We start from the raw sequence: 27631 nt of genomic DNA on the forward strand, positions 1-27631 counted from the left end.
GTGACATCTGACATCCCTGGCTAGCAGTGACTTCTGACATCCCTGGCTAGCAGTATACGTCTGACATCCCTGGCTAGCAGTGACATCTGACATCCCTGGCTAGCAGTAAACATCTGACATTCCTAGCTAGCAGTGACATCTGACATCCCTGGCTAGCAGTGACTTCTGACATCCCTGGCTAGCAGTGACATCTGACATCCCTGGCTAGCAGTGACTTCTGACATCCCTGGCTAGCAGTATACGTCTGACATCCCTGGCTAGCAGTGACATCTGACATCCCTGGCTAGCAGTATACATCTGACATTCCTAGCTAGCAGTGACATCTGACATCCCTGGCTAGCAGTGTACATCTGACATCCCTGGCTAGCAATGCACATGTGACATCCCTGGCTAGTAGTGACATCTGACATCCCTGGCTAGCAGTGACATCTGACATCCCTGGCTAGCAGTGACATCTGACATCCTTGGCTAGCAGTGACATCTGGCATCTTTGGCTAGCAGTGACATGTGACATCCCTGGCTAGCAGTGACATCTGACATCTCTGGCTAGCAGTGACATGTGACATTCCTGGCTAGCAGTGTACATCTGACATCCCTGGCTAGCAGTGTACATCTGACATCCCTGGCTAGTAGTGACATGTGACATCCCTGCTAGCAGTGTAGATGTGACATCCCTGGCTAGCAGTGTACATCTGACATCTCTGGCTAGCAGTATACATCTTACATCCCTGGCTAGCAGTGACAGCTGACATCCCTGGCTATCAGTGTACATGTGACATCCATGGCTAGCAATGTACATCTGACATCCTTGGCTAGCAATGGCAATCTGTGACATCCTTGGCTAGCAGTGTACATCTGACATCCCTGGCTAGCAGTGTACATGTGACATCCCTGGCTAGCAGTGACATCTGACATCCCTGGCTAGCAGTGTACATGTGACATCCCTGGCTAGCAGTATACATCTGACATCCCTGGCTAGCAGTGTACACGTGACATCCCTGGCTAGCAGTGTACATGTGACATCCTTGGCTAGCAGTGTACATCTGTCATCCCTGGCTAGCAATGGCAATCTGTCACATCCTTGGCTAGCAATGGCAATCTGTCACATCATTGGCTAACAATGGCAATCTGTCACATCCTTGGCTAGCAATGGCAATCTGTCACATCCTTGGCTAGCAGTGTACATCTGACATCCCTGGCTAGCAATGGCAATCTGTCACATCCCTGACTAGCAGTGTACATCTGACATCCCTGGCTAGCAATGTACATCTGACATCCCTAGCTAGCAATGGCAATCTGTCACATCCTTGGCTAGCAATGGCAATCTGTCACATCATTGGCTAACAATGGCAATCTGTCACATCCCTGGCTAGCAATGGCAATCTGTCACATCCTTGGCTAGCAGTGTACATCTGACATCCATGGCTAGCAATGGCAATCTGTCACATCCCTGGCTGGCAATGGCAATCTGTCACATCCGTGGCTAGCAATGGCAATCTGTCACATCCTTGGCTAGCAGTGTACATCTGACATCCCTGGCTAGCATCGTACATCTGACATCCCTGGATAGCAATGGCAATCTGTCACATCCCTGGCTGGCAATGGCAATCTGTCACATCCCTGGCTAGCAATGGCAATCTGTCACATCCTTGGCTAGCAGTGTACATCTGACATCCATGGCTAGCAATGGCAATCTGTCACATCCTTGGCTAGCAATGGCAATCTGTCACATCATTGGCTAGCAATGGCAATCTGTCACATCCTTGGCTAGCAGTGTACATCTGACATCCCTGGCTAGCAGCGTACATCTGACATCCCTGGATAGCAATGGCAATCTGTCACATCCCTGGCTAGCAATGGCAATCTGTCACACAGTTCACAGAAGTTGCATCTAGTTTGAAGTTATACAGTTTTGTGCTCAGCTGTGCATTGGTATTATAGCCATTTACACAAGTCAGGCCTCATGTTCCAGCCTGTGCATGAAGCAATGCATTGGTTATGTATGCCGAATTCAGTCCAGAATTAAAAATGAAATCAGTAGGAAAAATGAGAAACATTTTGGTTCTGTGTCCACACCCACCCACCCACACACGCACGCACACACACTAATGTCTGTGTGTGTGTGTGTGTGTGTGTGTTTATGTACATGTCTTAAATGTGTATTTGTATTTGCATATGTATATACATGCAAGCATGCATGTGCACACACAAACACACATACACAAATGTGTATTTTACATTTATATGTATGTTTACATGTGTATATGCATGTATATGTGTGTGTGTGCACGCGTGCACGTGTGTGTGTGTGTGTGTATATATTTATATATATATATATATATATATTATATATATATATATATATATATATATATATATATATATATATATATAGATAGATATATAGATATATGTATATATCTATGTATACATACATATATACATACATGCTTTTCACCAAAGCAGCATTTTCGCGTAAGTATGCCTGTTGTGCTAGTCGTACTATGGTGCAGATAAGGGAAAATTCTCTTTTCCCCACTGTAGTGGCGAAAGCCACATAACTATGGGCTAGGCTTATAAATGCCCTTGGGCAGATAGCCTAGTATGAACCTATGAACCTATGAACTATGAACCTATGTAGTGCGATCTCAGAGTGAAAATGGCTGTGGGGGGCACAGCACCCCACATGGGGGGTGCAGGGGTACTTACCCCCGTGCGTAAAAATCGATTTAATGTTTTTTTGTTTTTTGTGTTTTTAACACACTTTAGTAAAAGCGCTTTTCAGTGAAAGCACTTTCATTAAAGTGTGTTCGGTGATAGTCAATTCGGACTGTTGAACTTATGCATGTGTTTTGAGTGTATGTATGTATGTCTATGTGTATGCATATCTATATAAATTTATCTGTCCATCTGCATCTATTTTTTTATGTGTGTGTGTGTGTGTGTGTATATATATATATAAAAACACACACACATGCTCAAGATACATGCATAAAAATCAAATACATGCAAATAATGCATGGTGTGCTTGTGTGTGTGTGCATTTGTGTGTCTGCTTGTGTGTGCATTTGTGTGTGTGCATTTGTGTGTGCGTGCTTGTGTGCATGTGTGTGCTTGTGTGTGTGTGCATGTGTACGTGTGTGCCTGTGCGCACGTGTGTGTGTGTCTGTTTATGTGTGCGCGTGTGCATGCGTGCTTGTTTGTGTTGTGCCTGCAGTTCCAATGTGCTGTTAGCAGCATGCTCCAGCACTACATTTTGCATGCTAACAGGAATAATATAGTTTTAGATTAAACTAAGATTACAGTGTACAGTTATCAGACTATGTTTAATGTTATGTTTTGTTTTACAGCTGAAATATAATTTCTGCATTTCAGGCCATAAAATTTAAATGGCTATGAGGACAGCAAATGAGCTGTCTACACAGGTGTTAACAAAGCTGTTTCACTTTATTTGGAAGAGGTTCATTTAACTTTTTGTGTTTGTGTACATCTGTATTAGTACATCACAGTTTACAGCAAGGCAGTATCCTTTTAACTACAACTCAGAAAGTGCCAGCCTTCTGAAAATTCATTAAAATACAAGTCAAGAAATGTTAGGAAAAATCACAGGAAGTGTCTGAATAAATAATTACACTTGATGTCTATCATATTTCAAGCCCACCAATGATTACCAATAAAAGGTCATCACCCATATCACCAGGAGAGATTAACCTCATGTTTCATGTGTACCTTTTGTTCACATACTGAACAATGGCTTTCAGTGGAATAATTAAACCTTGCGCCCATACATTTGTCCAGACCATTTTTTCTCTCTGCATTTTTCTAAACACAGAAAAGAACAGCAAAAGGTCACGGCTTTTTTCTTTTTTTAATCTGTGTTTCTGACAGGTCTTCATTTAGTGAGTCAGATTTGTTAAGAGGAGGGATGGGACTTGCCTCCCAGCATCAGTGAGGGTATAAATATTAAGGCATAGTACTGCAGATGACATCTGTCGCATCTGCAGACTTTTATTGTACCTGGAGCTACTTGGTGCAAACTTTTCCCGCTGTTGTGCTCATCATCTGCTCCTGTTCTGAAGTGACTCAGAAGACATGACAAAGTTACTGCTAGTATTGGCACTCTGGCTGCTAGCTGGAGAGCTACAGCACAGCTCTGAGGCACGTGCCCCAAGCTATGGGGTGAAACTGTGTGGCAGAGAATTCATCCGTGCTGTAATATTTACCTGCGGAGGATCCAGATGGAGACGAGCAAGCAGCAGTTTGACAGGTAAGAAATGGGTGAGTGGAGACGTTAGTGCTTATAACAAGAGGAAGAGGGTTATGATATCTTGTTTGTACAGGTACCAAGAGTCCACTGCTCAACACTTCCATGTGTTTTCTTTTGCAGTTTGTAAATGCTAAGTGCTTTGTTGTAACACTGCATGAGCTCTGTGAGTGTGCAACATATACCAGTTCTGAAAGTGGACATTCTGCATGCAGCATTTCAGGGCTACCATCTACTGCTCTTTCTAGAAGATGGGATGCAATAAAGAAGTGGAAGTATTGTCTCTGACATGGCAGTTAAAAAAACAAGCTGTTTCTCTCTGTTTCTCAATTTTCAGCCCATTTTTTTTTAGTATATGAGAGAAGTGCAAACCATCTGTGTTTATTTCCAGATTCTATATGTTGTTCTTCAAGTGATGCTGCATGAAGCCACTTTTTGCCTTCTCCAGCAATCACCACGTACCCCTCATGAAATAATGAGTCCAAAGGCATTCCTAGCTGTTACACTGAAAATTAGTTTATGGTTTATCCCACACAGCATGATGTTTTACTTATTAATATGAATGCCCGGTGCCCCCTGTGTGTATATTGATTTGTTGGGATAACCAGTTGATGTTCTAAGGAGAACACATCTCGATTAATGTGGCCAGTAAAAACGTGGTTTTGTAAAGGTTAACTGGGCACACATTAAAACAGTCAAATTTATAAAACAGAGATCAGAGGTACACTGAGGCAACCAAGTTTTTAAAGATTTGTGGGAACAATTATGTAATGATAAACACTGCCAGTTCTACATTTAAATGTTAACAACATTTCCAGCCACATGTGCATTAACAAAGCTGCAGAAATGAAAATACTTGTTAATTGTGAAAGCTGCATTTCAGCAAGAAATATTAACATTAAGTTCCTTCCTTGTATGACTGCCATTTCTCAAAATCACATTTTTAGTACAGTACATGAACTGAAACCCATAACATTAATAATAACTGCCACTGAAACTCTGCAGCCATATGAGTAAAGGTCAGCAATTCTTAATATCAGAGACTCTACTTGGGGCTCCCTTGACAAGCAAATGGGCTCATTATTCAGGAGATAGTAACTGATATGTCCTAAAATATTGACTTCATCACCTGTGTACAGGTTCAGTAATGGAAATGTTCCAAAGGCAGAGAGAGGGCTGAAGTTGTTCCTGCTACAGTGGGGATGCCAGCTCCAATCTGTCCATTCAGGAACTTTACTGCTACCCTTCTGTAACAGACACATACCACAATTCTGAATATTTCAAGAACTATAGAGATCAGCAACATTTATTTCTTTATTTATTTGAATTTGTTCACTGGGTAATCGAGTTGGTCCAAGGACCATTTTCAATCATAACCCAAACTACTTACAGCAAAAACAATTGGCAGACTTTAGGTACTTTGAAAAACAAAAAACATTTCAGTGCTTTTTAGAGTGAGCAGTATCCATGCCATCAGACACATGATTTATCCTGCTAGTGATAAAATTGAATCCTGTCTCTGCACAAACAACGCATCACTGTTCATCAAAGTGTCACCCAAGAACTGAATCTTGGTCAGTCTTTTACTAACACTCTTTGGAACATAATGCTTGGCTACCTTCACAGCATTAACCAATACGATACATTTTAAGTAACACTATGTGAACATTATAAGACTTAATCACCTGTGAGTAATTCCCATTTACATGTTACTTGGTCAACATTTCTGTTGCGTTTACCTTCTTGTTAAACGTGCTCTGCTGTTCACTTGTCCACATTTGCAGCTGATTGTTTCGCCTTCCTCTTGATCAGTCTTTCATCAGTTCGATACGAATGCATATTGTTTTATTGCCTTATTTTACACTGCTCGACACGTATGTATTGTTCAGTCTGTCTGTCCTTGTTCACTTATGTGTTGCTTGGAATTCATGTGCCTTTACATTTGCCAAGGTGATGGCTAAAATATTCCACAGTACACTTGCCCTACTAACAAATAAATAAATAAATGTACAACTCGTATTTTTTTTCTTCTTCTTTTTTACAGCAAGCACTACGTTTATGCATTTCTTTCTGTTACTACTGGAAATGACATTTTTAAATGAAGACTTTAATAGCAGTTTCTGGATATTACCTTAAACTGAACATCTGTCACAAAATATGACTTGCACTTATGTTCTTACAATTGCCTCAACATACTGATTCACTGAGTGCTTTTGCAGTCAGACTCACTGTATCATAAAATACCATCAAATTTCACATCACCACAAAGATAACTTATTGTAAATCACAATACTGCACTAAACAAAAACGTGTTTCAGAGAAGGGTTATGCCCCTCTGTATACTCCAACGTAAGGATTTCACACCACTCTATAAATATACTAACTCCGAGGTGACAGAGACTTGAAGTAAAAAGAAAATATATTTTATTTTAAAAGAAAATACACCTTTTCTCTTTATTCAAACTCAGCTGACCTGACCTCAGACTCAATACTTAAAACACAAAATAGCATATTAAATTAACCAGGAAGCAATGAAATAACTTGTTGACAGTTCACAGTTTAACAAATGGCAAAGATATTTCAGCTCTTAACCAAATGAGATGTGGAAAAACGTAAAGTTCCTTTTCAAGATGTCTGAAAACAGAAGTAATCCAGAAAGCTCGAGTCAGGCCTGGTATCCCGCTTGTGACCCAGAGAGTGACAGGACTAACAAGAAACAGAGTACAAAGGATTAGTTCAGATTTACCTAGCAGATATAGGAGACTCTATCTCTCTATGTCCTGTCTGTGGGATGATAAAGACACCATGCTGAAGTTTCAAGTAGTTTATTCAGTTAAGAATGGAGACAGACTTGTGTTCTTGTTCTAAAGCATTTGAACACCTGTCCATCTCTCCACTTAACTGAATAAACTACTAGAAACTTCAACAAGGCATTGTTATTCCTCCTACAGGGAGGATGCCAGAGAGTTACCTAGATCTGTTAGCTAAAGTGATTTTATCTGGTCTAATCCTTTGTATTCTGTTTCTTTCAACATATCTAGCTCATAGATTAAGGCAATGAGCTGTTAACAAGCTGCTTCCTGTGGTCTAAGGTTTGATTCCTCAGACCCCAACTGCCTACTATGTGAGCTTGATCAAGTCATCAGACAGTGCCTTAGGACAACTGGGAAATTGGGATAGACCCCTTAAATGTCTTCTGAACCACAACTGTTAACAAGCTGCTTCCTGTGGTCCAAGGTTTGATTCCTCAGACCCCAACTGCCTGCTATGTGAGCTTGAACAAGTTGGCAGACAGTGTCTTAGGACAACTGGGAAATTGGGACAGATTCCTTAAATGTCTTCTGAACCACAACTGTAGTAACTAGCTATGAACCTATTAGTGCATGTCAACACACTAATTCTTTGTAACATGTGTTTTCTTACTACACATAACCAACGTACTGCTTACCTACCAGCTGTGGCCTTGGATGTGCACGTGCAGAGTTACTTAAACCCACACAACTACAGCAATGAAGTCAGGTGGTAAAGAAATTACCATAAATTAAATAGAGCAAACCGCAGTTACTAGTTCAGCTACAGAAACAAAACCACAATTACTAAAGCAGTTGCAAGCTTCTTTTTATTCATCATTTTGATGGCAAAGAATGCTAGAATGTAAAAGAGTTACGATGACTCCTGCAAAACTTGTAAAGAAGACTTAAGACTATTAAATAATGTAACATTTCAGGCTGTAGAATGCTCCTTGTATAATAAAGCTGTGACCAAGTACCCACTGCCCTGCAGTGTATGACCAGTACAGTGTGTGTTGGGGAGGGTTTAACATTTATAGAATGACCATTTAGATACAGTTATACTAAAACAGCATAAAGATAAAAATCAAGACTGAACTCATATTCCAGTGCTAATCTTTAAATGAGAGTGCAAAAGTGTACTACCCAACTAGTAAGAGATATAAACAAGCTTACAAACTAGGTCATGGAAGGCAGAGAATGCTACTTTTATTTTTCTTTTACCGAGGTGTTCATAAAGAGTAAACGAGAGCGCAGGAATTAAGTTAATGTAGTTCTATAACGATATAACGGCCATGAATGAAAAATGGTGCTGTGATGTAATTTATATAGATTTAACTTCAGCATTTGACAGGGTCATACACAAAGCACCGATTAATAAATTAGAACTATGTATCAGTGTACTCTTGATAAGATGGATAGCTGCAGGGCTTACAAATAGGACATAGCGAGTATCATACAGCAACTGGACAGCTGAAATTCTTGGTTACAGTCAGGGTGTCCCACAGGGTTCTGTCCTAGGCCCTTACTTGTTTAGATTGTATCTTTCAGACCTAACTTTTTCATCTGAGGTGTTCTACAGTCTATATGCAGATGACCCGAAATTGGGTAAACTGTTTACAAGTGTTACAGATAAGGCACGTCTGCAAAATAACTTGAGTAAAGTGACCATTTGGGCACAGGAGAATAATATGTTGATAAATACATCAAAAACTAAGCATATGAGATTTGAGAGACATAAATTGAAAAGTGAATATTTAATACAGCACACAGTAATTGAAACTTTAGATTAATTTAGGACCTAGGTACATGGGTAGATTCAGCTATAAGTTTTTTTTATCATATCAGCCAATTGGCTAATGATAGTTATAGAACTATAGGTTTTATAAAAAGATTTAAAAAGTCTAGGAAATCAGAAATGATGAAGTCATTGTTTGTTAGTTAAATTAGACCCAAATTTGAGTCTGGAATAATAATAAGAAAACCTTATAAGAAAACAAGTGTGAATAAACTGGAAAGAGTACAATGTAAATACACTAAAGGCAACCATGATGTGAATATTTAAGTTATTATGAAAGACTAAAATATCTGAACTTGTAAAGTGTCTCTTATAGACATCTAAGATGCGATCTTGTTTAAGTATAAAGGGTATTCAGAGACAACTACTTCTGGGAATGTTTGGGGTTATTAAAAAGTACTAGAGAATTATCAGACAACCTATGTAGAAGATTCTATAGGAAGGAAACGTGCACTAATTGGTTCTCTGACAGAGTAGCTGATGCTTGGAACAGACTACCAAATTACATTAAAGCAAGTACTAGTTTAGATATGCTTAAGAACAGCCTGGATGCTTATTATGGGAACAATTGTTGTGGTATATTGGCAGGCTAGAAGGGAATTAATATTCGTGTCTGAAATATTTGTATGCATGTATGTTAAAGAATGACTCATGACACATATCGTTGAATGTGCTCATACCATACAGATTGGAATGGTAATGTAGATAACATGTTTTAAGTATTAAGGTGCGAATTTGTTGGACATGTCCAACATTCTCCAGGTTTGATCCCAGGGCTTCCTTTTGGATAGTTTGCTCTAAAGCAGTTTACTTAATGAGTTCTGAGTGAAAGCAGGTCATTTTGGTGAACATGCTCTGTTACATGATATTGCTCAAAAATGGGAAAAAGCACTTTCCTGAGTGCAGCATCTGCACTCAGACATCAGTGTGAAACTACAGGATTTTTACTTCCCTAACTTGCAACAGTCTTAAAATAGCATATTTTAAGGGTGTATATCATAACTGCGAAAGCTGATGATTACGAATGGCATTACATAGAGCGTGGAACCGCGAACGTTGAAAATATCGAAACTGCTGGCAAGAATTCAGTGGGCCGTTCCACGGCTTCACTATTTCCTCCACTGTGGTGCAATCTCGGAGTTGGTATATTTAAGTAGGGGGGTGTGGGGGGTGAAGCTTGCCACATTAGACATAGGTTTGTGGTGTGCTTGTGTTGTGTGCGTGTTTCTCGGAACAGCGATTTTTTTTTCCTGGGAAAGAATTTGCTGTTCTGAGGTTTCGATTATATCACATTTCGAACTTCCAAGTTCAAGCTTATGGTGTTCGATATTTTGGAAGTTCGATAATGTGATATAGACACTTTTTTAAAGGTGGCCTCTACACAACGAATGTGAGGGTCACTGTCTCCCCCTTCAGGAAAACATTTTGTTATTTTCCTTCAAAATCAAGTTATCATTAAATGATATTTCCAAGGAAACTGTTCATCAAAGTAAAATACTGTGAAACATGTTTCTACAAAATGTCTATACCCAGAGATACTAATGTGTACTAATCTATACCCACAGATACTAATGTATACTAATCTACACCCACAGATACTAATGTGTACTAATCTATACCCACAGATACTAATGTGTACTAATCTACACCCAGAGATACTAATGTGTACTAATCTATACCCACAGATACTAATCTGTACTAATCTACACCCATAGATACTAATGTGTACTAATCTATACCCACAGATGCTAATGTGTACTAATCTATACCCACAGATACTAATGTGTACTAATCTATACCCACAGATACTAATGTGTACTAATCTGTACCCACAGATACTAATGTGCACTAATCTATACCCACAGATACTAATGTGTACTAATCTATACCCACAGATACTAATGTGTACTAATGCATGCTCCTACAGGAAGCTATCGTGGAACATATATAAATGCAGGGGCATAATTCTGCTAATTACCAGGGAACTAAAGTGGGAGTCTGCTGGGATCATGTTATAATAAAAATACAGAAAAAACTACATGAACCAGCGCTTGAAATGCCGAAAAAAACAACAGAAAACACAAGAGGAGTGAATCTCAAAGATCGCTCTTTTCCTTAAAACTTCTTTTTGTGGGGGGGAGGCAAGCCTTCAGTGCACCCCATATATATATATATATATATATATATATATATATATATATATATATATATATATTACATATATTTATATTATATATATATATATATATATATATATATATACCGAGATCTCCATACCTTGGAGAAAAGAGAATATTCCAGGAAATAGCATCTCAGACTTAGTATCTGTAAGTCCAGTCTTTCAACCATTCAGTCTCTGTATTTCAGGACTCATTCTAGCTGCTCCTGACATTTCAAATGGTTACCATCAAGGCCAGTCCCATTTGTCTTGGGGTATATTGTGGCATGCATTAGATATCCTCACTGTTTTCTGTGCGACTACAAGAGATCAATTATTTCTACAGGCTGGAAACATTATCTAACCTTTGATTGGAAAATGATCTTACAGGTGGCCCTATGTGACAGCCAATGTACTACAGTAAATGGACCTCATCAGAACTGCATGTAGCACATTTTCTTGTGTCTTGATAAATAAAGCCTTTGTCATGTGTATGTTTACTACTCTAGCATAAATTAGGGACAATGTTTTCTAAGAACTGTCTCCAGTCCATGCTATACCTCCTCTTAGCACCCATCCTACTTTTCCTCTCTGGGTTGTCATCCTATCACACTATCCTACTATCCCCTCCAACATCACCCACTCTTACCCACGCTGTACCCCCCTTCTATTTAAGTCTGTGCTTCCCTGTCTCCCCATTCATGTTTAATTTCTCCTACATTCAACTTCATAAACTAAAACATTTCAACATTCCTCTCTCCTCTCCCAAACACAGAACCAAATCCATTGCCTACTACATTACTTTTATCACCAAACTAACACTACTTCCTACTACAATTTTACCAGATGGGGACATCCACCCAACCCTGGTCCATCCCCTCCCACCAACACTGCCATTACTGCCACGTACACAAGGTACCAACCCCTCGCCTCTCCACCTAAATACCTATCACTCTATTTCATAAATCTACAAAGTTTTCAAAACAAAATAACAGAATTTCATGCTTGGACTGCCCACCACTCTCTCCACATCTTAACTCTCTCAGAAACTTGAAAACCACATATACAAGCCCAGACATTTTACCTCCCAGATATAACATCTTCTGGCAGGATAGACTTTCTAAAAAAGGAGGAGGTGTCACCATCTTATACTCAGAATAACTTAATCTCTCCCCCTCTCCTTACCAGTCCCAGACTTCTCCCCAGCAGAACTTATCTTTTTTAACTATTATCTCAACCCTCATAAAAAAAAACTGGCCATAGTATCAAGCTACATACCCCCTGGCAACAACATTCCAATCCTTGAAAATATCTTACCGTGGCTCTCCCAGAATATATCATATGAAACAATCATACTAGATGATGTTAATATTGATTGCAATAAGCTCTCCCCAACACCAGCTCCTCTATTAACTTATTTGGCTTCAGTCAACTTATTTCTTCTCCCACTCACATAAGACAAAAACTTCAGTTCCATACTTGACTGGATCTTAACTTCCAACCCTATTCAGTATCACAATCCCCCCACCTTACCAGACCCAATAAGTGATCACCTCCTTATCTCAATACTAAGGCTACCTTCTCAACCCCCTAAAACCCTTCTCAAACCCCTAAAACCCACCTCTATAGACAGTGCCATAACCTGTCCAAATTCGGTGCAGAAACTTTTAACTACTAATTCTCCCTGATCAACTGTATAACCTTCCTCTAAAAGAAGCCGTTCTTGAATTTAACAAAATTTTCCTAAACATATTAAATGCCCTAGCTCCCATTAGGAAAATTAGGATCAAGCCAAATCATGCCCCCTAGCTCTCCAAATATACCCTTTCCACCATGAAACTTAGAGATAATACCTGGAAACAATGGTCTAAGTCAAAATCTCCTTCTCTCCTCCTTAAATATGAAGAACTCAGAAACATCATTGAAAAAATTATTATTCAGGACAAAACAAAATTCTGTCAAGAAGCCCAATCCACCCAGTTTTCTAATCCCAAAAAAATCTTGCACACTCTGAACAGTATACTCCATCCTGGTAAACTCTCTATCCCCAACCCCTTCCCTTGACAAAACCCATCTTGAAACCACCACTCTTCTAAATAACTACTTTATAGACTGTATCAGAAAAATACCCCCCCAGACAACAGCCAAAAACTACCCTTAACCCCCTCGACCACCCAGCCCCAATCAGCCTTCACCCTGAAACCTGTTTCCACTGCCTATATCAAATCCCTTCTGCTAAAACTGAAACCTTGCTCACCCTCTTTTGACAACCTACTCCCACAATTTCTTAACCTTTCTGTTGACTCTATAGCTTATCCCATCGCAATTCTTATTAACCATTCTGTCAAAGAATCCTCAGTACCTGAGATCTGGAACTCCTTCTATACTATTCCACTTCACAAGGGAGGTAACTCCACCGAACCTACCAATTATTGACCAATAGCCATCCTTTCCCCTCTCAAAATTTCTCGAGAAATGCAAACTAAACCTCTCCACCTCCACTATCCTCTGGTTTTCCAGCTATCTCAACAAACAACAACAATCTGTTAAATGGCAGACTTCCTACTCAGCTTTTTTATCTATCCAAACTGGTGTTCCCCAAGGATCAATCCTTGGCCTCCTTCTCTTTAATATTTTCACTAACAATCTTTGCTCTGTGTGCACCTTATCTTCACTAATCCAGTATGCTGATGATTCTACCCTTATCACCCTCTTTGATAACCCCACTCAGCTACTCTCTCTCACACAGACTTCCTTTAATATCATCAAACACTGGTTAACTGGTTAACTGACAACCAACTAATCTTTAACCCAAAGAAAACCAAACTCCCTATTTTCCTCCCAAGATCTTTATCCCATCTTAAATTTTTTTTCAGTGTCTCTTCTCTAGACAGCACCAATATTTATGCAGACTCCACTACAAAACTTCTAGGAATCACAATTGACAAACAGCTAAAATTTGACCAGCACATCCTACAGTCCATAAAAAAAAAAACAATCAAAAATTTGGTTTACTATATAGACACAAACATATCTTATCTAACACTGCTAGGACCTCATTTGCCCAAGCCTATCTCCTCCCCTGCTTATGCTATGTCTTCCCTATATTCACACACATCAGAGAAAATCTCCTAACCAAACTAGAACAAACTTACAACCAGATAGCCAAATTTGCCTGTAATCACCCTTACAAATCTCATCACTGCCTCACACTAAAAAAAACTTCAATGGCTTGAGTTCCCACAACTACTCCAACTTTCACAGCTACAAACTGCACATTCTCTTTTCTACAAACTTTAAAACTGTCCCTCCTTGTCCACCCTCCTATCCCTCTACAAACCTGCACATTTTCTCCATAGCACTGACCAAGCACTACTGAACACTTCATCAAACTTATAGGCAGGTTACTTTAAAAAATGCTCCATATCTCAAACCTGGAACAAACTCCCATCTAACATACAACATATCCAGTCTTTTCTCCTCTTCAAAAAAGAACTGAAAAAATACCTAGCCATCTCTCCCTCCTGCAATTGACACCACCCCACCTAATCTCCCACTACCACACTAGAACTATTCCCTTCATACATTATATATACTTACAATCTTGTGGATCTGTAGCTACACCACTGAGCACTCTTAACTAAATTTTCCTCCCAATTTTGCCCTCCTGTTTTACTTCTTATTTTCTTGGCCACCCCAACTCTTTCCTCCTCATTTCTTTCTCTCCACTGTGTCTATCTTTACCACCCCTCCTCCCACTACACCCACTATAACTAACACAACTGCCACTCTTTGCTATTGTCTGTCTCTTCAATTATTCTTCACTCTTCTCTGCTCTCCACTTACTATTCCTCTATTTTGTTCTGCCAACTCGACCTCTATCATTTCGTTGTTGTACATGCACAAAATGCATACTTTTAATGATTTCTACACGGCATTAATGTTACTCACATTTCTCTTTAAATTGCCTTTTTAATGTTCGAAACTTGCAATGTAACTTGGTTTTGTTATGATATATGTGTATTATTGTTTGGCATCATCTTTTTTATCTCGTGCTTGTGGAGCTTTTCTCCTCGGGACTCCACTGAAAATGGGCCCCCAGCCCAGAGGACTAGCCCGGTTAACAAAAGATAAATAAATAAATAATAAATATTTATTAATCTTTTGTTAACCAGGTCAGACCCACTATTGACAAAGGTTGACAGGTATTAGCAACAATGGTCTCTCAAGCCAATTCTTAATTAACACCTACACTAAGTGTACACAGTCTGTATTCAAGAACACCCCTACCACATTTTTTGTGCTTTCTAGTCACTCAGAAAGATTACACTAAGTGTACATGTAGCCTATGTTTTGGGGTAACCCTTATGAATCCCCCTCGATATGTAAGGCAAGAAAATCAGTAGGAAAACTAAAATTAGGATGAAGAAGGTGTGAGTTAATGAATCCCAGGGCATGTTTATTTTGAAAAATCGACTGAGAAGAAGAAACCCGGCTTCCTTTTGGAATATTGGCATTTGCAATGCTGAGTGCTGACATAAACAAAGAGCGTAAATGCAGGAAAAGAGTGAATATCAAACAAAAGTCTTCTCCTTTAAGTATGGTTTTAAACCCCCAAACTTATATATTCTGTCTCCAAGATCACCATACCTATGAAAAAGGGAATATTCTAAGAAATGTCCAACTTGGACTTGGTATATGCAAGGCAGTTATTTTAGCCAGACAGTCTCCCTATATCATGACTCACTGAAGCAGGTAGTGAAGGCTCCCTATTGCAATATCAACACTCAAAATGCCAAATGGTGAAAAGTCAAAAAAAAAAAACAGAAGAAGAGCAAATCTCGAAAGTTACTCTTCTCCTTAAACCCCTGAACTTATATATACCATCTCTGAGACTGCCATATCTCAGAGAAAAGGGAATATTCTGAGAAATGGCATCTCAGACTTAGTATATGCAAGTCCAATCTTACAGCTGTTCAATCTCCGCATTTTGGGACTTGCTCTAGTGGGTCCCAACATTTCAAATGGTTACCGGTATTGTGGTGGTGCTGCGGTAGCGTTGTCGCCTCACAGATGTTGCCCGTTCGATTCTCAGTTAGAGTGTCTACTGTGTGACGCCATGCGTGAGTGGTCGTTCCTTCGTTGAAGGTTGTGCGTTAGGCCCGGCAAGCCAGCATGTAAAACTCTACTGCCAATCATTAGCGGACTGGAGTTCCGCTGTGGTGACCCCTAACCGGGAAAAGCCGAAAGATACACACACACCGGTACTGGCATTTCAAATGTTTACCAGAAACTCTCTGCATTTATTTTATTTATATTTATCTTTTGTTGATGCACTTAGTCTCACTAGGCCTCTTTTCAGGGGAAACCTGAGGTAGGATTCATATCAACTTGAGGAAATCTGCAAACAGCACTGGCTAAATTCTCCTACTCTTTTGACAAGTGCTGTGGGATATTTTACATTTCCCTGAGCTACCACTAACTTAGGCAGATGGGACCTTGGTTTAACACCACATATGAAGGATGGCACACTCAGGGGTTCAGTACCCCCCCCTTTTACTGCACTATAGTTATGAGTAATGGAAAAAGAATCTAAGCACCTCAAGTGGGAATAGAAAGCATGATTGTCTGATTTTTCCAACATCAAAATAGAGTACGCTTCCTGTTCAGCCATGGGAGGGGAGGCTAAACAAGACAAATTAATTAATAACTTTTCTACAAGCCTTCAGTTTATGTCTTAGTCCAGTTCAAAACTATATTAAAAGTAGTAAATATAGTAACAGAGACAGAACAACTGGAGTTGATGTCTTTAGAAAAGGGTAGGAGCAAACTACATAGGAAAATGGGAATTGTGGGAATAATACATACAGGAGAGGAATGAGGTTTAAAGGAAGGCAGGACTTAAGTGAGCTATGTAATGCTTGACTGAAAATGATTAGGCACATTATAAGTGATGTATAATGTTTGCAACTGGGAGTGTGTCAGTATGGTTTGTGATGTAAAATGCTTGCAACTAGGATTGTGTTGGTGTGGTTTGTTTTTATTTATATAAATGTATGATTGCTTATGTCATAAGTGATGGTTTAATAAATATGTTTCCATACCTCTCAATCTCTTACAACAAAAAAATCTGGACAAAGTCATAAATAATGGGGGGGGGGGGCAAACGCCCAAAAATAGAGACACTTTATAAATATTTCTCTTACAAACTTGGAAAGTTGATAGAATAATAGCTATTGCATTGGCATTAATTTTCTGAATGGCTTGAAGTCAAACTCAAATGTATGTCAATATTTTCTCACTTCAACTCTCAATGATTTACCGATTTGCCAGAAAACCACAGTTTAATCAGACCAAAAATGTGAGGCAAAAATCTGGAAATTCTGCAAAAGTCTGTACAGTTGATAGGTATGGATGTTTCTTGTTTTAAAAAAAAGGGGCAGAAATTGAATAATTTATGTAATGTTGCTTAGGTTATATGATATATAGCAATATATGTGTAGCATAATGTTTGTTAATTTTAACTTAATACAGTTTGATTACGTTTATATAAATGTAAATGTACCTTTGTCACAAGTGATAATTCAATAAAGATGTTTAAAAATAAATAAAATGGAGACAGAAAAAGTTAGTAGTACTCAAGAGAGACTCCAGGCATATTCTGAGCCAAAAAAACTAAAGCACTAAATTTGTCTAGCATAAGTGAACTTTCAAGTTTGCAGGTTAAAAGTTTGTCCGAGGACAGGCTCTGTGCAAAATGACAGCTCTGAGTGAAATTAGCAATAAAATGAAGCACAAAATAAAGTTTTCTAAGATCATGAATAGTGTTGCACATGTTAAGTGTGGTTACAGGCATGAGAACACATTTCATCAAATTTCATGTTTTCTAAGATCATGAATAGAGTTGCACAAGTTAAGTGTGGTTACAGGCATGCGAACACTTTTCATCAAATTTGCAGGCATTGCATAGGTGAAAACAGTTTTACAAAGCTGTGTAGATGTAAGGTTTGCTTGCTGAATTAATAATAATAGCTTAAAAAGTACAAAAACATTATTCACTGCATGTTAGCACACTGTACAGGATAGCATTCCAAAGGTCATTCTGGCTTAGAGAGAGAGCAGCACACAGGCATACTGCAGAAGCAGTTCCTTTCAGTCCCTCTAGACTAATGGTAGTAACAGGTTTACTTCTTTAGGCCGCAACAGTCCTCTTCCTGCCTCCATTGGCTTAAACAACCAACAGGCGTCCTTCCTGATGCCAGAATGCACCTTAGGACTTCTACAGTTGCACTTCATTTCCCAGATATCTTAGCTGAGACGTCACCAGTCCATGACTCAGTAATCTGTAATCTAACCAGAATGCAACTTCTGACTTCTACAGTTGCACTTCATTTCCCAGGTATCTTAGCTGAGACATCTCCAGTCCATGCCTCAGTAATCTGGAATCTAACCAGAATGCACCTTCTGACTTCTACAGTTGCACTTCATTTCCCAGTTGTCTTAGCTAAGAAGTCTCCAGTCCATGCCTCAGTAATCTGGAATCTAACCAGAATGCACCTTCTGACTTCTGTAGTTGCACTTCATTTTGCAGATATCTAGGCCGAGACATCTCCAGTCCACTCCATAGTAATCTGGAATCTAACCAGAATGCACCTTCTGACTTCTACAGTTGCACTTCATTTCCCAGGTATCTTAGCTGAGACATCTCCAGTCAATGCCTCAGTAATCTGGAATCTAACCAGAATGCACCTTCTGACTTCTACAGTTGCACTTCATTTCCCAGGTATCTTAGCTGAGACATCTCCAGTCCACTCCATAGTAAGCTGGAATCTAACCAGAATACACCTTCTGACTTCCCCAGTTACACTTAATTTCCCAGCTATCTCAGCTGAGACATTTCCAGTCCACGCCTCAGTAATATGAAATCTAAACAGAATGCACCTTCTGACTTCTACAGTTGCACTTCATTTCCCAGGTATCTTAGCTGAGACATCTCAGTAATCTGGACTCTAGCTCAAGGCGAGCTCCTCTGAGTTAGCAGTCCAGGAGACCTGCTTCCTTCAGAGCTACAGAAGGTTCAACGTTTCCCTCTGGTAACCTTTATATTGAGAAATGTCATCCTAGTTGTGGAGGTGCAGCAGGTAAAGTCTCAGGTTGCTGTCTGGGTGCAGTCACCATGTCACACTAAGGTCAGACTAATTTCCCTAGAAAAACCATTGCACCAAATACCTGAATCTCCAAAATGTTGGATGTTTTACATGTTGCACTTTCCTAATTTTCTATGTGCAAGATTCATTTTAATTTATTTACACTTTTTTCATCAGTTTAACCCACTAGGCCAACGGCCTCTTTTCAGGGAAAACCCAAGGTGGTATTCACACCGACTAGTGGAATTTTGATCAGGGCACCCACCCCCCCCATTTTGATAAGATAATTGCTGAGGGATGTTTGATACCCATGTAAGCTATCACCAACTCTAGACAGATGGGGCCTCTGCTTAACATCTTATATGAAGAACTGGACACTCAGGAGAGCAGCACCCCCTTATGCTGTACTGCACTCTCAGTAATGGAGACTGAAATCAACTACCTGGTGTGAGATAAGAATCCACATCCTTCTGAACCAAGAGTTAGTCCTTTTATTTTGCCTAAAGAAAAGGAATACAAATGCATTGTTGATTTTCTGGTAGTTTTTGTACAATGCTCGTGTTTGTGAAAAATTACTGTTTCAGTCTCAGATGATCCTTCTGCAGGAAGGTTAAAACAAAGCAGTAGTAGTCTAACTTCATCCTGAAACCCTAGAAATGCAGACATGTCAGATTGGGCAGTCTAACTGGGCACACAAAGCATATAAGTAAAAGCAAGATTTTCTACGGGGTTACAGCTCACCAGTGGTTACAGGAGTCAGTGCAAGAGAAGTCTTCTAACTCTGATCTGCACAAACGTCAATCAGTTACTTTATATGTATTAACGCAGATTGACAGATACTTGGGTATGGCTCAGAAAAAGTGCAGCCCAGGGCAGAACTTTTGGCATCAGAGGGCTGATAATCCAGTTTTGAAAAATACTGGTAAAAACAGTGATGGCTTTGTTACCATGAAGCCTGACACTAATACTGCCAGCTGCTGAGACTCCAACAATTACACCTGTAGCCCAGGTCCCTGCCCTGCAGCACAGTGAGGTTCCTAGTGGTAGCTACACCTATAGTTCAGGTCTATACCCTGCAGCACAGTGAAGTTCCTACCGGTAGCTACACCTGTATACCAGGTTCATGCCCTGCAGCACAGTGGGGTTCCTACCAGTAACCAAAAAAAACTCCAAACCAATGAATATCAAAATCCAGAGCAAAGGAGAAAGGCGAATCAGTTCAACTGTAGCTCACTGCCAAATTTATTCAAAATAAAAGACAAAAAACATATGACATCAAGCGTTTTTGCCTGGATCAGTACCAGGCTTTTTCAAGATGAGTTTGCACTCACAAAAACACAAGTTTATATACTACAAGTAATAATATCACATGATCAAATGTGTTAACAGCTTAATTGATAGGCAAATAAATTAATAGGCAAATACATTGTTAATTAGTAACCTAGTGCTAACAGAGCCACTGAGCCATGCTTTTAAAAAATTGTAAGCCATGCAATGATAAAAACACTTCTGTGGAACAGTAAAATGTTAAAAAGCATTAAGAACCATTAATCAACATTAAAAAACTTTAAAAAACATTGATACATCATTAATCAATCCTGGAAATCTTTTTAGAAAATCTATGTTAAAATGGGTAAATAAATAAATAGAACCTATAAAATCACAGTGTGTGTGTTCAATACACTTTGTGCAAAAAATGCCTACAAAAAGTGGTGAAATTTGTTAGATAATAAAGCAATAAAACTACCAGCTACAGCTGTATACCAGGTTCGTGCCCTGCAGCACAGTGGGGTTCCTACTGGTAGCTACACCTGTATACCAGGTCCATGCCCTGAAGCACAGCAGGGTTCCTACTGGCAGCTACACCTGTATACCAGGTATGTGCCCTGCAGCACAGTGGGATTCCTACTGGTAGCTTCACCTGTATACCAAGTTTGTGCCCTGCAGAACAGTGGGGTTCCTACCGGTAGCTACACCTGTATACCAGGTCCATGCCTTGCAGCATAGTGGGGTTCCTACCGGTAGCTACACTGCTATACTAGGTCCATGCCCTGCAGAACAGTGGGGTTCCTACTGGTAGCTACACCTGTATACCACGTCCATGCCCTGCAGAACAGTGGGGTTCCTACTGGTAGCTACACCTGTATACCAGGCCCGTGCCCTGCAGCACAGCAGTGTTCCTACTGGTAGCTACACCAGTATACCAGGTCCGTGCCCTGCAGAACAGCGGGGTTCCTACTGGTAGCTACACCTATATACCAAGTCCATGCCCTGCAGCACAGTGAGGTTCCTATCTGTAGCTACACCTGTAGCTAGGTCCCTGCTCTGCAGCGCAGCAGGGTTCCTACTGGTAGCTACACCTGTACTCCATGTCCATGCCCTGCAGAACAGCAGGGTTCCTACTGGTAGCTACACCTGTATACCAGGTCCATGCTCTGCAACACAACGGGGTTTCTATCTGTAGCTACACCTGTAGCTAGGTCCCTGCCCTGCAGCACAGCAGGGTTTCTAATGGTAGCTACACCTGTACTCCATGTCCATGCCCTGCAGAACAGCGAGGCTCCTATATGTCTACACCTGTAGTCCAAATCCATGCCCTGCAGCACAGCAGAGTGTCTACTGGTAGCTACACCTGAAGTCCAGGTCCCTGCTCTGCAGCACAGCAGGGTTCCTAATCATAGTTATACCTGTAGTCCAGATCCGTGCCCTGCAGCATAGCAGGATTCCTACTGGTAGCTACACCTGTAGTCCAGGTTCGTGCTTCGCAGCACAACAGGATTTCTTCTGGTACCTACACCTGTACTGCAGGAAGCTTCTTGACCACAAGTAGTCAAGGTTCCAGCCCTATAACACAACTGTGCTTCTACTGTAGCCAAGGTTCCTGTCCTGCGTCATAGGAATGCTACAGGCCAGTTCCGTGCCCTGTAGCCCAGCATTGCATCTACATATAGCTACACCTGAAGTCCAGATTCATGTCCTGTAGCACAGGAATGTCCACACATAGTGATATCTCTGCCTATGTTCCTATCCTGCAGCAAAGCATTGCAGAAGCTTTTGCTATTTATACATGCATAGGCGCATACATAGACACATACATGCTTATTCAGACAAGTACATACATACATATGGCATCTCTGAAACTTAGTGTGCATCTGTTTCATTTAGTGATGTGTGTTTTTTTTATCAATTTTTGCTTTTATCACAACATGCGAGTATCAAGGCTGGAGTCGATAACAGTGTATTATATGTGAATGGAGTACACAATTTAATACTGCTAACAATTCTACAGTCTATAAAATGAAACTGGTGGGTTGTAATCACTGTCAGTACATTTTGTGATATGTAGTAATTGCTGTCAGTGCATTCTGTGATTCATTGTAATCACTGTCGGTGCATTCTGTGATATATAGTAATCACTGTCGGTGTGTTCTGTTACATTGTAATCACTGTTGGCACATTTTGTGATACACTGTAATCACTGTTGGTGCATTCTGTGTTATGTTGTAATCACTGTTGGTGCATTCTGTGATACATTGTAAGCACTGTTGGTGCATTCTGTGATACGTTGCAATCACTGTTGGTACATTCTGTGATACATTGTAATCACTGTTGGTGCATTCTGTGTTATGTTGTAATCACTGTCAGTGCATTCTGTGTTATGTTGTAATCACTGTCGGTGCATTCTGTGATACGTTGTAATCACTGCCGGTGCATTCTGTGATACGTTGTAATCACTGTCGGTGCATTCTGTGTTACCACTCTGGCAGTGATTCACTGTATGTGGGCTTTTCCTTTCTATCCAGGATACTGGAATCCTTGAGTTAATATATATACTAAGTCAGGGTGTACAGAAATTGAACCCTCCCACACACTGGGGTGTCACATAAAAGCGTAACTGTAAATTAAGGTACAATGACAGTATTACCTCAGGCTCTGTAGCTATTTATAGCAAGGTATGATAAGGCAGATTACAATGACATACACGCTCAGTGAATGCAGTTTGCAATAACTATGATTAGACATGTTGTAGGTCAATGAAAAGCAAGTTAGATAACAGTTAATAGACCCATAAGAAGTTAAACTCAGGTCCCATCTGCTAGAGTTTGTGGTAGCTCATGCTAGATAACATTTAATAGACCCATAAGAAGTTAAACTCAGGTCCCATCTGCTTGAGTTTGTGGTAGCTCATGTTAGATAACATTTAATAGACCCATAAGAAGTTAAACTCAGGTCCCATCTGCTTGAGTTTGTGGTAGCTCAGGTGGATGTAAAAGATATATATAAAATGCACACACACACATGTGTATGCATAATATGCATATCATATGTATATGTAGTGAACTAACTGGAAAGTATATATTGATAACTAGACTCCACACTGTCACCCACACACAGGGAGCAAAGATAACTAGACTCCACACTGTCACCCACACATAGGGGGCATCAATATCTAGATTCCACACTGTCACCCACACACAAGGGACAATGATAACTAGACTCCACACTGTCACCCACACATAGGGGGCATCAATATCTAGATTCCACACTGTCACCCACACACAAGGGACAATGATAACTAGAATCCACACTGTTACCCACACACAGGGGGCATCGATAATTAGATTCCACACTGCCACCCACACACAGGGGGCAATGATAACTAGACTCCACACTGTTACCCACACAAAGGGGGCATCGATAATTAGACTCCACACTGTCACCCACACACAGGGGGCAATGATAACTAGACTCCACACTGTTACCCACACAAAGGGGGCATCGATAATTAGATTCCACACTGCCACCCACACACAGGGGGCAATGATAACTAGACTCCACACTGTTACCCACACAAAGGGGGCATCGATAACTAGACTCCACACTGTCACCCACACACAGGGGGCATCAATATCTAGATTCCACACTGCCACCCACACACAGGGGGCAATGATAACTAGACTCCACACTGTTACCCACACAAAGGGGGCATCAATAATTAGACTCCACACTGTCACCCACACACAGGGGGCAACGATAACTAGACTCCACACTGTCACCCACACACAGGGGGCAATGATAACTAGACTCCACACTGTTACCCACACAAAGGGGGCATCGATAACTAGACTCCACACTGTCACCCACACACAGGGGGCATCAATATCTAGATTCCACACTGCCACCCACACACAGGGGGCAATGATAACTAGACTCCACACTGTTACCCACACAAAGGGGGCATCGATAATTAGACTCCACACTGTCACCCACACACAGGGGGCAATGATAACTAGACTCCACACTGTCACCCACACACAGGGGGCATCAATATCTAGATTCCACACTGTCACCCACACACAAGGGACAATGATAACTAGACTCCACACTGTTACCCACACAAAGGGGGCATCGATAATTAGACTCCACACTGTCACCCACACACAGGGGGCAACGATAACTAGACTCCACACTGTCACCCACACACAGGGGGCATCAATAATTAGACTCCACACTGTCACCCACGCACAGGGGGCAACGATAACTAGACTCCACACTGTCACCCACACAAAGGGGGCATCGATAATTAGACTCCACACTGTCACCCACACATAGGGGGCAATGATAACTAGACTCCACACTGTCACCCACACAAAGGGGGCATCAATAATTAGACTCCACACTGTTACCCACACAAAGGGGGCATCGATAATTAGACTCCACACTGTCACCCACACAAAGGGGGCATCGATAATTAGACTCCACACTGTCACACACACACAGGGGGCATCGATAATTAGACTCCACACTGTCACCCACACAAAGGGGGCATCGATAATTAGACTCCACACTGTCACCCACACAAAGGGGGCATCGATAACTAGACTCCACACTGTCACCCAGACATAGGGGGCATCCATTTTTATGGAAAACAAATGATGATCAAGGCTCAGGAGGAATTCTCTACGGCCAGGTGGCATCATGGGTTCCTTTACTTCCATTTGGGTAGTGCTAAGGTATGTAAAACAGGCCCTGGTTTAATGTCTCATCCAAACTACAGTATCCCTTTATGTTGCACATAAATATCAGTACACACAACCATGGACTTTAGGCCATACGTTTACACACAACCATGGACTTTAGGCCATACGCTTAGAGTTAGTGACCACTATGACAATGATGGATGCACCTCCTAAATGCTGCTGGATCAATGTGTAATCCTACGTGATGAATGTATGTTTATATACCACAGAGTGGCATCCTCTCCAGAACTTATTCTCTTCTTCAGACACACTGCTTGCCAGGATAGAGTTTGATACTCTGTGACCCTAAGACTGAATAGAATAAATCCCCGAGCACAGCCCAGGCAAGCAATTGCCTGACAGCCCAGTCACAGAGCATGGGCATACCTATCCGGGGGGGGGGGGTTGCAATTCCCTGATGGAGGCCAGGAAAACAACTATGAGATGTTGTCTAGGGGTGGACAGGGCATCTTGCTGATGTCAGACTCTTGTGAAAGTGAAAAGTGTTGCAGCACAACTGACCTCTGATAAACCCAGCTGCAGGGAGAAGCACAGTGGGTGGAAAGTAAGAGAAAACATTCCTTGGCAGCAAAATCATTCTGCTACAGGTGCCCCAAACTCCTCATAGGCCCCAAGCGTGGGTCGTAATTAGTCCAGAGGTGGCTAGTTAGTTTAGGTAGACCCATGTGAATGAGGAGAGGTGCTGGGAGTGGTCAGCTGTGAGGAGCCAAAAATAAAAATAAATAAATAAATAAATGAATTAATTATCAGTTAGAATACAAATCGAGTGTACAAGTACAAAGGAGTCATTTCCGGACACAGAATTCATTAAGGGCAGCATAAGTGGGACACATTGCCACTACAGAGTCTGAGGATCCTTTTTCCTGTTCTAGTCCTCAGCAAATGTCACCCTGAAGACAGACAATAAGGTTTAGGATGCACAATGGAGCAACCTAGCCCTGGAAAAGTATTAAAAGCATTTTGAAGAAAGAGATTGCAGAGCCTTTTAATGATTCAGTGCTGGCTGCAGAATTCAAACCTCAGTCTTGGGCGATCTGCATACAAGTGGATAGTCAGTAATCTTTGAGAAAGTGCTTGTGGAAGATGAAGAAGTAAAATTTGCCTTGTCAGAACAAAAGCACCCTAACCATAACAAAGTACTTTCCTTCCTCATACTGAAGTGGTGTACTGTTATTTCACAGTAACTGTGGTTGAATTTTAATTTAACATTGTAACTAAGGAGACTACCCGACTGTCAATAGAAAACCGCTACATTTGAAAAGCTCCTCTGTCGCTGTCCATACATATTTCTGATGTCCGTGGCTGTTTTTTCCACATTAAATAAGCTTTTAGAAATGAGGACAACAATTTTAAAAGCAAGCCATTGTTCTCATTACAGACCAGAGTGAGATAACCTGGCTCAGAGACCTGAGCTTTACTTAAGCAGGGGTACAGTGGGCAGTACAGGGGTCTGGGCTCTAAACATAGTTCAGCCAGGGGTCAGGGCTCTAAACATAGTTCAGCCAGGGGTCAGGGCTCTAAACATAGTTCAGCCAGGGGTCAGGGCTGTAAACATAGTTCAACTGGGTTTGTCTGCTGCATGAAAAGAATCAGACTAAACGACACTGCGTTGCCTAATTAATGAGTTGCTTACTTGTTAACCGCATTAGAACAGTCAATCTGTAGGCAAAATGTGGTAGAATACAGTAAGGGTGGACAAAAGTAAGGAAGAGTCACATGACTGACATATTCTGCATGATATTTAGTACAAAACAGCTAGCCATAAGGAGACACAGGGACTGTAATTGGCTAATTGGCTAATCTAGAAACATGCAAAGTCTACATTCAGTCAGAAAAACTTTTCTAACTACTGTGTTTGTTTAACAGCAGTGTAGTGTCATTTACAAAACTAACAAGGTGAGCTCAGGCATGAAATCGGGAAAACTACGCCAAACAGAGATGGACATTGAATGGACTGCACTCTTTTGCTGGGTGCGGTGAAACACTGACCCAGCTGTGTACCTGACATTTATAGAAAAGCAAAGGCATCCCAGAGTAGATGCACTGAGACACAGTGGAGTGGAGTGGACACCAGTGCACACTGTACTGGGCAGTAAAAGTCCGCATCATCTGAAGAATGAATCAGGGGAAAAAGTCCTTACCTGGTACAGAGAGACTTGTTTGCTGTAAGCATGTAAACAGCTTCCTGAGTGTAATTTGCACACAAATCCTGTTTAGTGTTACAATATCATCAGGGGTGTCAGGGGGTATCTCTACTAACTGTTATGATGACAATTTGTACACAAATCTGTTTAGTGTTACAATGTCATCAGGGGTTATCTCTATGTTATGACGATAATTTCTACACATCTGTTTAGTGTTACAATATTGTCAGGGGTTATCTCTACTAACTATGTTATGATGATAATTTGTACACAAATCTGTTTAGTGTTAC

General features: G+C 40.7%; 1 protein-coding gene across 1 annotated transcript in view; it reads left to right on the forward strand.

The window, feature by feature from the left end:
- Positions 1 to 3977: 3977 nt before the first annotated feature.
- The window catches only part of RLN3 (relaxin 3), a 63088-nt gene continuing 39434 nt past the window's right edge, over positions 3978 to 27631 (forward strand). Inside the window, exon 1 of the mRNA XM_044057049.1 lies at positions 3978 to 4267. Within this exon, the coding sequence (XP_043912984.1) occupies positions 4093 to 4267 (175 nt within the window). The 5' untranslated portion in view covers positions 3978 to 4092. The remainder of the gene's footprint in view (positions 4268 to 27631) is intronic.

This window comes from Protopterus annectens, chromosome 15.part0, assembly GCF_019279795.1.
Source record: "Protopterus annectens isolate FY-2018-M chromosome 15.part0, PAN1.0, whole genome shotgun sequence".
NCBI classification, from domain to species: domain Eukaryota; kingdom Metazoa; phylum Chordata; order Ceratodontiformes; family Protopteridae; genus Protopterus; species Protopterus annectens.